Consider the following 13,911-nt stretch of genomic DNA (forward strand, 5'->3'; position numbering starts at 1 on the left):
ACCTTTATGTTCTTTGTGTTGTTTCCAGTATTGTTGCAGTTACATTTGTTACTTTTTGTTGTAGGTATTAAATGAATACAAATAATTGCAGCAAGTTATAATCTATTTACAACATAGGTACAGTAGAATGTAAAAGAGGCCTCGTATGTGAAATTTTTAAACAGTTTACTGTACACTGTATTAAGTACCCATTGCAGTGTTGAGGAAGTTATACAGAAATGGTTCATAACTGAAACTTCTTGGCAAATTAAAACTGTTTACCATACCGAGACTCAAACTGAAGAGCTTTGCCTTTCACAGGCAGTTGCTATACCAGCTGAGCTACCCAAGCATGCCTCATCATTACAGCTTTACTTCCACAAGTACTTCCTACCTTTCAAAAGGCAAAAGGCAAAAGTACTGAGTTTGAATCTTGGTCTGGCACACAGTTTTAATCTGCCAGGAAGTTTCATATCAGTACATGCTCCAATGCAGAGTGAAAGTTTCATTCTAGTTCATATCTGTAAGCCACATTAATTACTGATGCACTGGCACTTGTACCCCCGTGAGTGTATTTTTTAGGTGGCTTGCAAAACCCATTCAGTGATGCTTAACCACTTGCTATATATGCTATCCAGATTCATGGAATATGTCTTACACAACACAACAATAAGATAGGACATCCAAAGTTCACAAAAAAAAAGAAGAGTACATGTCTCTTAATTTCAAACTGTGGAAAATCCAGGAAGAAATAACAACTATATGTATTAGGATAGATTACTGCTCATCATGTGGAGGAGATGTTGAGTGGCAGATGGCACATTTAAAAGTACATTAAATGTAAAATCCAGGAAGAAATAACAACTATATGTATTAGGATTGATTACTGCTCACCATGTGGAGGAGATGTTGAGTGGCAGATGGCACATTTAAAAGTACATTAAATGTAGACTAAGCTATCGAACAAAGTTACAAAGTTCTTTGTCAGATTTAGAAAAACACTCACACGTGGCCAGTGTCCAACTCTGGGTGCTGCATCGGGAGATGCCTGGAGACAACAGTGACCACTTGTGTGAGAGTTATACACTTATGAATGTGTTTTTCTAATTGTGATGAAGGATTTTGTTCAATAGCTTAGTCTTTTTTAGAGTACTTTTATATGTGCCTGTTTTCTGACCAGTGCTTCCTGTATGTGGTGAGTAGCAATCTCATCTTAATTCATTCTGTTGTTAAATATCTTAATGTAGTTTACAGTTGTGTGCACTAGTCATATAGTCAATTCATAAAACTACCAGATACACATTTTAACGAATAGTGAAATTCATGAATAACGAAAAGGAACCATAAATAATACTAATAAAACCACAGCCTGAGAATTATTTAACAGTGATTTACAAGAGAATAGTTATGCTATTATAGGAAGATACGTTACACAAAAAGTTTTCCAAAAAGTAACTTATTACTTTTAAATTAGCGGCCACTGTTTGTTTCCCTTTTCTCCCTTAGAATTAGTTTATGTTGTGATAATATTAAAAAAGTGAAAAAATGAAGAATAGATCTTCATGGGAACAAAAATTTATGTTCACAATATTTGATCTGATGAATTAACCATTGCACTGTACAAAAACTTGATTGTTGTTCTATTCAAACTGTTAGATACAATAAAGAAAAAGTATCTACATGATTTCACTATCATTGTTGCATTAAATAAATGACTTGTAGCATTTGTTTTGCTTCCTTCATACATAATGCTTAGTGCAGATTAATGAAAGAAACATTTTTTCATTGATCCCTATCTCATTCCTTCATTAAAAATGGAAAGTCCTTGAATACACAATGAAAGAGTTTACAGGGTAGTTCTATTAATCTGGCTGTTGTATTTGTAGAAGTTGGTGCAATTGTTTTATCCCTACAAAATGGGATTTTAATTTTAGCTAAAGAAAAGTACTTTGAACTGATTCATTAGGCCAGTCCTCTAACACTGCACAATATTACCCTGTTCCATTTTATTGTCTTCAAAATCCAAATGATTTTCCCATCCTTACCAAAAATGTATCCACTGAAGCAAGCATTTTTAGTTTCTGCCCTGTGACTCAAGATTCACAATTTAGATAACTCATTAGCAAAGCTGGAATCCAACTTGCATACGAAGCTTGTATTTTTAAGTGTTCATCAGTATATTGATTGAAATGATCACTGCTTTAACAAAGTCATGAGTCTTTAATCTTAGACCTGACATTGCCATATTGTGAACTCTTCTAACGACTTATTGAGTATAACTAACAAAGGATCCAGAATTGTCACAATCAGTACTGTTCATGTTCAGTTACATTTAATAAAAAGGTAATATTTATTCACAGAAACCATTTGCTTACAATGGAGCACAGTAGCCAGAAGTTGATCAGCTTAAGTGAAATCCACACATCTACTAAATCAGGACCAGTTACAGGCAGCTATAGATTTACATTTCTCTCTCCAGCCCTAGATGAGTCAAATGAAGCTTTTAAGACTAATAAATGCAATTTTATAGTGCTGTTGTTTGCCGCACATACAGCTCCATGTTTAAATTGTTCCCCGTGTTATCTGTTTATATATATATATATATATTTTTTTTGTTTCTTTTTTATTTATAATTCAAATAGAAATGATGAGCATTTGTTTTGTTAAGTGAAACATTTTAGATGCTACATAAAAAATCTCTGTTTAGCAATATGTAGGCTTCCTGTAGACTCAGGACCATGTGCTGGGGGATACCACAAAAGATGGTATTATGATGATGAGCGGCAGACTTGTATTCCATTCATCTATACTGGATGTGGTGGAAATTTCAACCGGTTCAAGAATTTCCAGAGTTGTCTATCTTTTTGTTCTGTAGTTTTGCAAGGTGGTAATGATGATAGTAAGTGGAAATAGAAATCATGATGACTATTTGCACTCTGGCTTTAAATATGCTGCACTTTGCTAGCTTATGAAACATAGCACATGAAAATGCTATTACTTCAATTCTTTGCTACTTAATTTCTTCAGTCTTTTGCACAGTCTAGTGAGTGATAGTTAGAAATATGGGAAGAGAGGGTGGGGGAGGATGTTTTGCAGCCTATTTTTTTGGAGAAATCTGGTTTTTTTATCATTTTGATACAGCATAACCGTAAAAAGTTTTTATTGATTTACTGAGTAAAATATCAGTGTGTGTGTGTGTGTGTGTGTGTGTGTGTGTGTGTGTGTGTGCAGGTGCATGCAAGAGAGAGAGAGAAGTGAGAGGTGGGTGTTTCACCTCTAGAAAAATTTTGGACACAGGCCACAGTGGCACAAAGCTTCATAAGCAGGCAGACTGCATCCAGCTTGAACACACTATTATTATCATAATCTGCAGCATCAGTTCACAAATTTCGTGTAAGTTGCAGTCTAAACGTCTCATTATTCTAATGCTGCTGTTCCTGAATATACACTCCTTCATGAGATTTATGGGTTATGCTGTGAATACATTCCAAGGAAACTGCTGCATTACTTGGTGCACCGGAGTAAGAGCAGACATCGGCCAACAATACTGCAGCTACAACTCATCACGTAGACATCTCCCCCACATGTGTTTGAAAGGACTTTGACTATTCGTGTATCTTCTTCTCCACATTACCCAGAATAATTGGGAGTATACCACATTCATACTTATGTAATGTTTCCCTAATCTAATAAGTGTACAGAATTATTCTGCAGTTTCTGGTTTTCAGTAGGCTTCCAGCATAACTGAGAAGGGAGTGATGAACCATAGATTTTGAAACATCAGTTGAAAGATTTCCTGTGGCACCCTCACCTTATTATGTTTATGCATTTCACGCCATAGTTTAGAGCCTTTTGCATATTGTACTATATGTATGAAACAGATTTCCTGTTTTTGGTGTTTGGTTTTGCAATCAGCACATTTTGAATTATGTGTATTGTCACTTTTTCCATAATTGAGTATCTATGGCTGTGCTGATTCCACAGAAACCAAGAAAAGAAGTCAAGTAAAAAAGAGATTCTTTGTTTACGTATAGTTAATTTGCTTCAGTCTTAACCCTGACCTGCCTCTGTGACTGACATAGTTAGTTCACTGGACTTCTAGGTGGATGATCTGTGTTTGTTCCTCAGTCTTGTCAAGATGTTTTCTCAGTAATAAGAGTGAAGTGGAGCCCACTCAGCCTTGGAGTGACAACTGAGAAATTACTTGAAAAAAGAGTAGTATTCCTGGTTTTAAAACTAGTGTTAAGACAGGGAGAGCAATCTGCTAAACATATGCTCCTCAAATAATGCCATTGAATGATGGTTAGAGCATTGAAACAGTGCTTCAGTGGCACTGTAGCACAAGGGGTTAAGTTAATTTCTTTTATGTATTTATTATGCTTTATTCTGCACAGTGTTATCAGTAGTCTGTCTTTTGTCTCAGCACCTCCCTCTAAATTTTTCCTGTTAATCCCATTAGCTTTTGAGAAATGAATTGGTGACTTTTAATGCTATAATTTTACATGCTTTCAGCTTTTCAATCAGGCAGATTGTATTATAAGCTTCTCATTTCCCTACCTTTCTTCATATGCATTGTTATATTTGAGATTCTTATTTTCCTATTATATAATAAATGGTCTAGATATACTATCCACACATACTGCCAAATTATCAACATGTAATTTTTTGTTGTATGATAATATCGCAGCTGTTGCCCATGTAATTCCTAATTCCTTAAAATACTTTTTTAAATTGTGCAGAAATTGAAGATAAACCAGAAGAAAAAGTTGATTGCACATCTGCCAAAGAGAATTGCAATCTGTTGCAATGCCCTTATGGGATTGAAAGATTTGTCAATGCAGATAGCTGTGAAATATGTCAGTGTCATGAGCCATGCAAAGACCATATTTGTCCAGATGGAACTAGGTGTGCTGTTGACCTTTATCAAAATACTGAGACAGATGACACTGAATTTAGAGCTGTTTGTAGACCAGGTAGGTGGATATGAATATTCTGTCCACATTAATTAAATATTAGTGTGGTTTCAACTGCAACCCACTGTGGTTATGTGTGTGTATGTGTGTGTGTGTGAGTTGCGTTTGCATGAGTATGTGTATGTGGTCGGTCAACTGTTTTTGACAAAGGCCTCATTGACCAAAAGCTTAGTCTGTGATAGTCTTTTTATTGTGCCTACCTGCAATTCAGCATCTGTGCTACAGGATGAGTAGCAACAATCCCTTTCATCATATTGTTAGTGAAATATGAGTGTTAAACAAACCTTTCCTCCTGATTGAATGATTCATATGTATCCAGTCAGTTTAGTTAGTTCATACAAAATTATCACAGAGAAACATGAACTGAATGATTAGGAAGATGGCAGTGTGCTTCTTGCAAAACACCTAGGAAGACAATGCTCTTCTTGGGAATTGAGTAGATCTGGAGAAACTACATTTCAAAAGAGCAATAGATACATCCTGTTTTCACTGTCTTGGCTGTATTCAGCCTGTCTTGAGTATCTCTTTCCAACAACACCCAATAAAATGTAAAAACTTAAAGAATTATTAAATCCTCCCTACAAAAAAAGTTAAATAATCAAGGGGTACCCAAAAAAACAGAATTGCATTTTAAAAGCTATATATTTTCAAACTGTTTACAAAACAACCATATCCCCTTCAAAATACTCTGTTACAATGAATACATTTGTTTCACTGGTGCTTCAACTGTTGCAAAACATTTTTTGTATTCCTCTTTAGATATGGCTGACAGCTCCTCCCTCATTTTTTGTTGAGTTCTTCAATGTTGTTAAATCGGTGTCCCTTCACACCCCTTTTCATGCATGGAAATAAGAAAAAGTTGCATGGAGCCAGGTCAGGCAAGTAAGGTGCGTGGGGCAGTGGAACCATGCCATTTTTAGCCAAAAACTGTCTAACAGAGATAGCTGTGTGTGCGGCTGCATTGTATTGCTGGAAGAACCAGTCTCCTGTCTGCCGCAGATCAGATATTTTTTGATGAACACTGTTGCGCAATCTTGTTGACACTTCTTAAAACGGTCTGTAAGCATAAGTTCTCAATTTTTTTTCAATATTTTCATCAATTTGCGCAGTTGATGGACATCCAGCATGAGATTTGTCAACAAATCAGTCCCGCCCCCATTTTTAAATCGAGTAAACCACTCGTACACTTGAGTTTGTCACATGGCATCATTCTGGTAAGCTGTTTTCAACATTAAAACAGTTTCAACAGCATTTTTACCAAGTAGAAAACAAAATTTCACAGCTGAACTTTGTTTACTTAAACTTGCCATCATAAAAAATAAAAAAGAACAAAACAGTGTTAGGACTGAACTGGCAATGAGTTTCACTATATGTGCCTAGCAGCAGAAATGTGTACTGCACAAACTCCACCCACGGCAGTGCTTTTTCTTTTATATATATATGTATATATAATTTTACTTGGAAAAAGAAGTATTATTATTCTTCCTTGAGGACACAATTTACAGTAGAAAAACATCTGTGATGATGAGACCAAAGTTGTGCCCCATATTTGCAGATGATATTATGCTTCTCTTAGAATCCAGATATCCTACAACCCAGGTACCTCTCAGTTGGCAGCTATCTGTCAGAAGGTTGGAGAAGTGGACGGTGTGGATAGGCTGTAAATTTGTTTGCATTGATTTTCACAATGCAAGGGACATTTATCTTCCAGTTGTACTGCAAATGAGGGACATAATTCTAAATGTTAAAAGATCTGGTGAAATTTCTGGCTCTATTTTTTATCACAACTACTGAGACATCTGATGGCTTGGTCCCTCAAAACATGTAACATCTCAAAATGTCTTGGTCACTGGTAAAATATCATTGGAGTGTCATCTGTATATGCAGGAGGGAAATCAGGCATGAAAAATTAGAAATATAACTGAAATAGACAAAAAGATGAAATATAATTACTAGTGTTGCTGAATCAGCATCTAATAAAACTCAAGATGACTTTCAGAAGAATGAAAAGAAACAACACCTACAGTAAGTAGTATATTGAGTACATGTCATCATTGAGTGTATAACTTTACCCACTGGAGGGCAAGAATGTTAGAACCATTGCCTGACAGCCTGGATGTCTCGTATGAACTTGCAAAATATGTGACAAACTACCTTGATAATGGAAATAGTTGCTGTAGTGAACATCAACATCTTTCTTTTTTAAGTAAGATTTTGTTGTTGGTAAATTTAAATTGATTATGGGTTAAATAATATGGGAAAGTATGGTGAATCTGTAGATGGCATGATACTGGCATAATGGGAAATGGCTGTATCCATATCAATCAGAGAGCTGTAGCTTAGACAATGTGTCAATCCTCATTTCAGTGCAAATGTTCTCTTTACGGTTGAGGCTTCATTCCAACGTGATCAAATTGTAAATTTTCACAATCAAAATGTGTGGGCTGACAAGAATCCGCACGTATTGTACAATCACGCCATCAACACAGATTTTCTGTGAACATCTGGGCAGGCATTGTTGGTGATGTCTTGATTGGGCCCCATGTTCTTCCACCTATGCTCAATGGAGCACGTTATCATGATTTCCTATGGGATACTCTACCTGTGCTGCTAGAACATGTGCCTTTACAAGTACAACACAACATGTGGTTCATGCACAATGGAGCTCCTGCACATTTCAGTCGAAGTGTTCATACGCTTCTCAACAACAGATTCGGTGACCGATGGATTGGTAGAGGCGGACCAATTCCATGGCCTCTCCATGCTCTCCTGACCTCAACCCTCTTGACTTTCATTTATGGGGGCATTTGAAAGCTCTTGTCTACGCAACCCCGGTACCAAATGTAGAGACTCTTCGTGCTCGTATTGTGGACGGCTGTGATACAATACACCATTCTCCAGGGCTGCATCAGCGCATCAGGGATTCCATGCAACGGAGGGTGGATGCATGTATCCTCGCTAACGGAGGACATTTTGAACATTTCCTGTAACAAAGTGTTTGAAGTCACGCTGGTACGTTCTGTTGCTGTGTGTTTCCATTCCATGATTAATGTGATTTGAAGAAAAGTAATAAAATGAGCTCTAACATGGAAAGTAAGCGTTTCTGGACACATGTCCACATATCATATTTTCTTTCTTTGTGTGTGAGGAATGTTTCCTGAAAGTTTGGCCATACCTTTTTGTAACACCCTGTATAATATTCAAAGTTACACAGATAAGATTTTCTCCTCTAGCCAAGATTAGAGTCTGATTGTGTATCAGTTTATAATGCTGCCCTACAAAGTCCCTCTGCTTTCTTCAACTTGTCTGTTCATGTGATCATCATATCTTCTTTCAGCTCTAATCTTTATTTCCCTCTATTACACTTTTTTCATACTTCATTCTTTTCTCTCTATAAAAATTATTTTCTACAAAAATTGATCCTTCAGCTTCAAAATAGTTTGCTTTAAATGATGCCGTTCTGATGTTGGTATGTGTATCAAACACACCCTTGAGTATTGGTTACAACTTTTTTCATTTTCGTGTGACATGACAACATTCAACTGCAAGCATTAATTCTCACCAGCAGTGGGTTGTAGAATATGTATCATGCCCTTATCACATATTACCATCAGAATTCATAAATAACAGTACAAGGGACAAAATCTTCTACTGAAATTAACTTTTTAACTTTCACAGAACTCTTTGATAAAGAATTTAGTCAGGCATAAAGCAGAAATATGATATTTCCAAGTTTCAGGCTTTGCCACTGACTTAATGATGTCATGTTCTTTCCACAATATTTCAACAACTTCCCCAGTTATCTTCATTAGGTATCTCATACAGATTTCATCATTCACTGCTTGAACTCCATACTGTGAATTGGACATGCTGTCACTGCACCAGTGATTGTTTCCCGATACTATCAAAGATAAAACAGTCTCACAGAAAGGTAATACCAACCACAAAGCTATCTCAAACTTTTAAAAATGTTATATTAGAAAATATCGTAAGACAATACCTTTCACCAAAGAATTATTTAATAGGCTCATGTCTATGAGTAGAGAGAGGCCATTGATATTTTTTCGAGTGCTGTTTGAGCAGAATGAGTGCCGGACTCTAAGCTTTAATAAACTGAAACCGTTACCTTTGTTAGAACTAAAATAACAAATCATAATGGTTTCTTCTTAAATGATACTAAAAACTATGCTGATGGTTGGCCAAGTATCTATAAATATGAATTATAATTTAACATTTTAACACCTTCATTTCTGCAGATGCTCCAGATAATTTACTTTATCTGTGGCATATTGCATTCATTCAAGTTAACTGAGACAATAGGTTCCAAAGGGGGCAATGCACTTAAATTAGATCTGGCACATCCCAAAATTGCAGCTTTGTCATACATAAAATTTGTGTATTTTGCAATATCACTTTCAGTTTCATTTATCATTTTAATTAGAACAGAATACTACAAATAATATCAAATTATGAAGGCCTCATTGAAATAAATTGCAACTCTTAATTATTTTATTGATTACATACTGCTCAAATAGACTTTGCACAACCTAATGATTTACAAAGTGTTTGTTTATTTTTTATTTTACCAAAAACACATTTCTCAATACTCTTTTGACCACAGGAAATCACTATGTTATGGAAGTACAAGTAAACTTCCATTCTCATTTAAGTCAAATAAAGCACACAGTGACTCCAGTCATGAACAGGACACTGTCAGTTATGTACGCTGTTGGGTGTGTCAGTGTGCCTCAAAAGATCTTTCCAGCTTATACCATGTGTGCACTGTTTATTTTATGAAAAGAAGGGTTTTCTGTAAGGAGAGTTGACTGCCAAATTGATGTTAATCAAAAAATGTCATTTGAACATTCATCTGCTATCATGAAACACAAAACATCAAAGATCTGCCATTTATTGATTGACTTATGTCCTCAGCACCAGCTAATGACCACTACCTCAGCTCACCCTGCCCCCTCCTCCTTGTGAAAATCAGACACCCTGTCCAGTAGCACCATGCCTTGTAAAGTGTTATGGTGTTTTGTGTATCTTAAAGAGTTAATTTCATTAGGTGTGCTAATTCAGTACTGTATGTGGGGGAATTTTCAAATAAAAGAAAAATAGATTATATTTTATAATTACTATTGCATCATTAACAGGTAAGCTTTTCATTGAGGCAGGGTCTGTGGCTGTAGACCCAGTCTCGATGAAGACATTGACACACAGCCCACCCGTAAGTAGGGTGAAGTAAAACAGTTAACAGGTATGTTAGTATATTTTCACTAAGTAGGGTTTTTTTTGTAAAAATGTAGATATTTTGTAGAATATGATTTACTTTGTTGTTGTTGTTGTGGTCTTCAGTCCTGAGACTGGTTTGATGCAGCTCTCCATGCTACTCTATCCTGTGCAAGCTTCTTCATCTCCCAGTACCTACTGCAACCTACATCATTCTGAATCTGCTTAGTGTATTCATCTCTTGGTCTCCCTCTTTACTTTACACATTAATTTATTATTGTATATGCTATGTTTTTGATCGAATTAACAGTAAGTCTGATAGGACTGCCATGTTTATTTGTATTTTAACAGAAATAATATTTGAAATTAAACTGAAGCATATAGAATGTTGCTTTGTTTCACCACTACTGCAAGGCAAGAGTCATACTCCAATTAAAATTACTTTATCATTAATGTTACAGTGAGTTGTGTGGTAAGGGTCAGCCACTAGTCAATTGCAGGTCTTTGTTGAGCACCATGTGCTCACTATATTTCCCATTTTGTAGGTACATGCAGTGCTGTGTGAAGTATGGCTGGCAGCATGCCTGCAACACTGTCCCCCACCACTGGAATCCATCAGTCTCAGACTAATTTTAATCAGAGTATACCCCTCTTATGTCACTGCAGAGTGCCAAACATTGTCACATGTGCATGCCACAAAGGCAATTTAAAATCCAAACCAGAATGAAACCTTGTTCATGGAGGTGGTATGACTACCAAAATGTGCAAGGGTCATAATTAAAGAGTGATTGATGCAGAAAAATCAGTGATATTTCTGTATTATCTTAACATTTTCAGCACCCTAACTTTTGTCTAAAATTCTCAAATAAATGAAAAATCTGTTAACAGAATGCATATTTTGATGTTGCTCCTTACTCATAAAATTCACTTCTGTTTTTTATGTCTTGCAGTGAATAAGCCAGGGGAATGTCCTAAACTAGTGGAAGCAAATGAAAATTGTATACAAGAGTGTCAATCAGATGCAGACTGCACAGACATGCGTAAATGTTGTTTCAGTGGTTGTGGTTCTTCATGCCTGAATCCTGTTTATCCTGGACAACTTTTAACAACAGAAAGACCAGTTGTGCAACCACAACCACAGCCACCTTATGGAGTTTATGGTATGTTTATGTGCAATATCTATTGTTAAGATGAGTCATTTAATGTGAAACAATATTGGAAATTCTTGGGTGGAACAATACATAAAATAAGGGAAAGGAAATTACTCACCTATAGTGCTATAGGCGAGTAGTTGCTTTTCCTTTATTTTACATATCATTTAATGTGAGTAACAGAAAATCTTGGGTAGAGTGTGTGCATTGATATGAAGAAGGATAAACACTTGTGGAAGAGGAGTAGAGCAGAACTTAAACAAGTAATCAACCTGCAGGTGGGAACTCTCCATGCAATGTATACTACCTTCCCATAACCCCCCTGGGCTCAATCTTCATTAGTCCCTGTTCTTCTCATATCTGTCCCTTTCCCTACTCCCACTCCAGCACTACACAGCCTTCTATTCCACCAACACACCCACAGTCTTCTTTTTCTCCTCCACTACTTCTTTCCGTTTCACTCCTCGCTCCTGCTGCACTACCCTGTCCCCAGTACCATATCATCCCCACCCCTACCGTGATATCTCCCCACCAACCATATTGTTTCCCTCACATTGCGCAGTTGTTTGCAATACGGTCACAGTGGCGAGAGACAGTGGTCATGTGTGTGTGAGTTGTATTTTCGTAATATGTGTGTGTGTGTGTGTGTGTGTGTGTGTGTGTGTGTGTGTTATGCCTACTTTAAAAGAAGGCCTTTTGGCTGAAAGGTCACATGTTTAGCAGTCTTTTTTGGTGTGCCTGTCTGCAACTCAAAATCTACTCTGCATGAGAAGTAGCAGTCTATCCTTTTCATAACATAATGTACTTTTACTTATTTGTTATTCTTATATGCTTAGTTTTTTTTATCCATATAACAAACTTATCATGCATGTGTAGTGACTGGAAACAAAGAGTAGGAAAGAAGTGAAGGGTCAATGAACATGAGGAAAATGCACATTTCGTAATATTGTGAGCAATTTCAAATTCACTATGTTATGTGCTTCTTTTTTGTTCTTTAGTTATGCCTTTATAGATTTTTTGAAGTGAAAATAGGAAGATACAAAATACAAATTTAGGTAACAAGAAAGAGCCTTAATCATCATAAAAATGATCATTATATCACTTGCAGATGTTCTGTCTTTGAAAATTAAAGAAGTATGAACAGAGATAAAGATGTGAAAGATGGCTTTTCAGTTTATTGGAATGAGTTACGCAATTATCTAAAGTGTATATCCTCCATTCATACACTTGTAATACATCATGCATTAATCTTGAAAGGAAAAGGTACTTGTTACAGACTTCTTCTCGTTATCTTCTGTACTCCTAAGGCTGGTTTGATGCAGCTCTCCATGTTAGTCTATCATGTGCATAACTGCTGCAACCTTCATCCATTTTAACTTTCTTACTCCAGTCAAGTCTTGGTTTCCCTCTACAATTTTTACCCCCACACTTCCCTCCATTACCATATTAACTATTTCATAACACCTCATGATCTGACCTTTCAACCACCTCATCTTTTTTTCAAGTTGTACATAAATTTATTTTCTCCTCTGTTTGGTTCAGCGTCTCCTCATTTGTTTTCCATTCTACCCATTAATCATCGGTATTCTTCTGCAGCATCACATTTCAAAATCTTCTGCTCTTTGATTGTGTGTACTGTTTATTACCAATATTTTTACACCCGTATAATGCTACATTTGAGACAAATACATTCAGAACTAATGTCCTACTACTTAGATTTATATTCATTGTTAACATATATTTCTCTTTTTCTGAAAATCTTGCTGACCTTACTAACCATATTGGAGCCTCTTTAGTCTCCTTAAATTCTATCTAGCTAATCTTCCAAAAAATGCTAGGCCATTCAGACAATTAATAAAGCCCAAAATGCAAAACAACAGATTAGTTGTTTTTCATCTTGCTCATAATTATTGTTACTAAACACCACAGATGATCAGCTTATTATTATCATATAGATTTCACAATGCAGATCAATAAGTTAAGCATCCTATAAGTGGTTTGACATAATTTTCAAACAGAGCTGACATAGAAGTTTGACTGACTGACATAGGTCTTCACTTTTTGACTACTGGCCATCAGCTGACTGGGGCTTTGTGTGTCACACCTATTTATAGATGTACATATTACAGAAATTATGAAACATGAAAATACAGGGCTATTACATTTTGTATATCAACATAAAAAGTGAAAAAAATGAAAGATACAAATGCACAGCAGGCAATTAAATAAATTTGTTTGACTAAAGCCTTTTAATTATGAAATGACAAAATAATAGGCACTGTTTTATGGGATGCTCTTTTTAATGTGCATGGGGATTCAACCAAGCTCAACAATAATTTTCTAGACAGTGAAATTTTCTAATTGGAATGATTGATAAATTAACAGGCTACCTCAGTAAAAGTACTCATTTTTGAAAACAGAAAAACCACTGGGTTTTGGAAACAACTGAAACATTCTGGAAAATGAAAATTTTGAATACAAATAAGTTTTGAAATATAAAGTTTTCAGAAAAAAATAAAACATTTGCTTGAAAAAGGAGAATGAGGGCTTTCAATCATGTCAATCTAGAAACAAACAAG

The 13,911-nt window shown here is 35.9% G+C and overlaps 1 protein-coding gene across 1 annotated transcript in view; it reads left to right on the plus strand.

The window, feature by feature from the left end:
- LOC126481282 (papilin) overlaps window positions 1-13,911 on the plus strand; it is a 260,118-nt gene that overhangs the window by 179,084 nt on the left and 67,123 nt on the right. The window contains exons 29-30 of the mRNA XM_050104920.1: window positions 4,719-4,952; window positions 11,132-11,341. Coding sequence (XP_049960877.1) covers window positions 4,719-4,952; window positions 11,132-11,341 — 444 coding nt within the window. The remainder of the gene's footprint in view (window positions 1-4,718; window positions 4,953-11,131; window positions 11,342-13,911) is intronic.

This window comes from Schistocerca serialis, chromosome 5 (genome assembly GCF_023864345.2).
Source record: "Schistocerca serialis cubense isolate TAMUIC-IGC-003099 chromosome 5, iqSchSeri2.2, whole genome shotgun sequence".
Lineage (NCBI taxonomy): Eukaryota > Metazoa > Arthropoda > Insecta > Orthoptera > Acrididae > Schistocerca > Schistocerca serialis.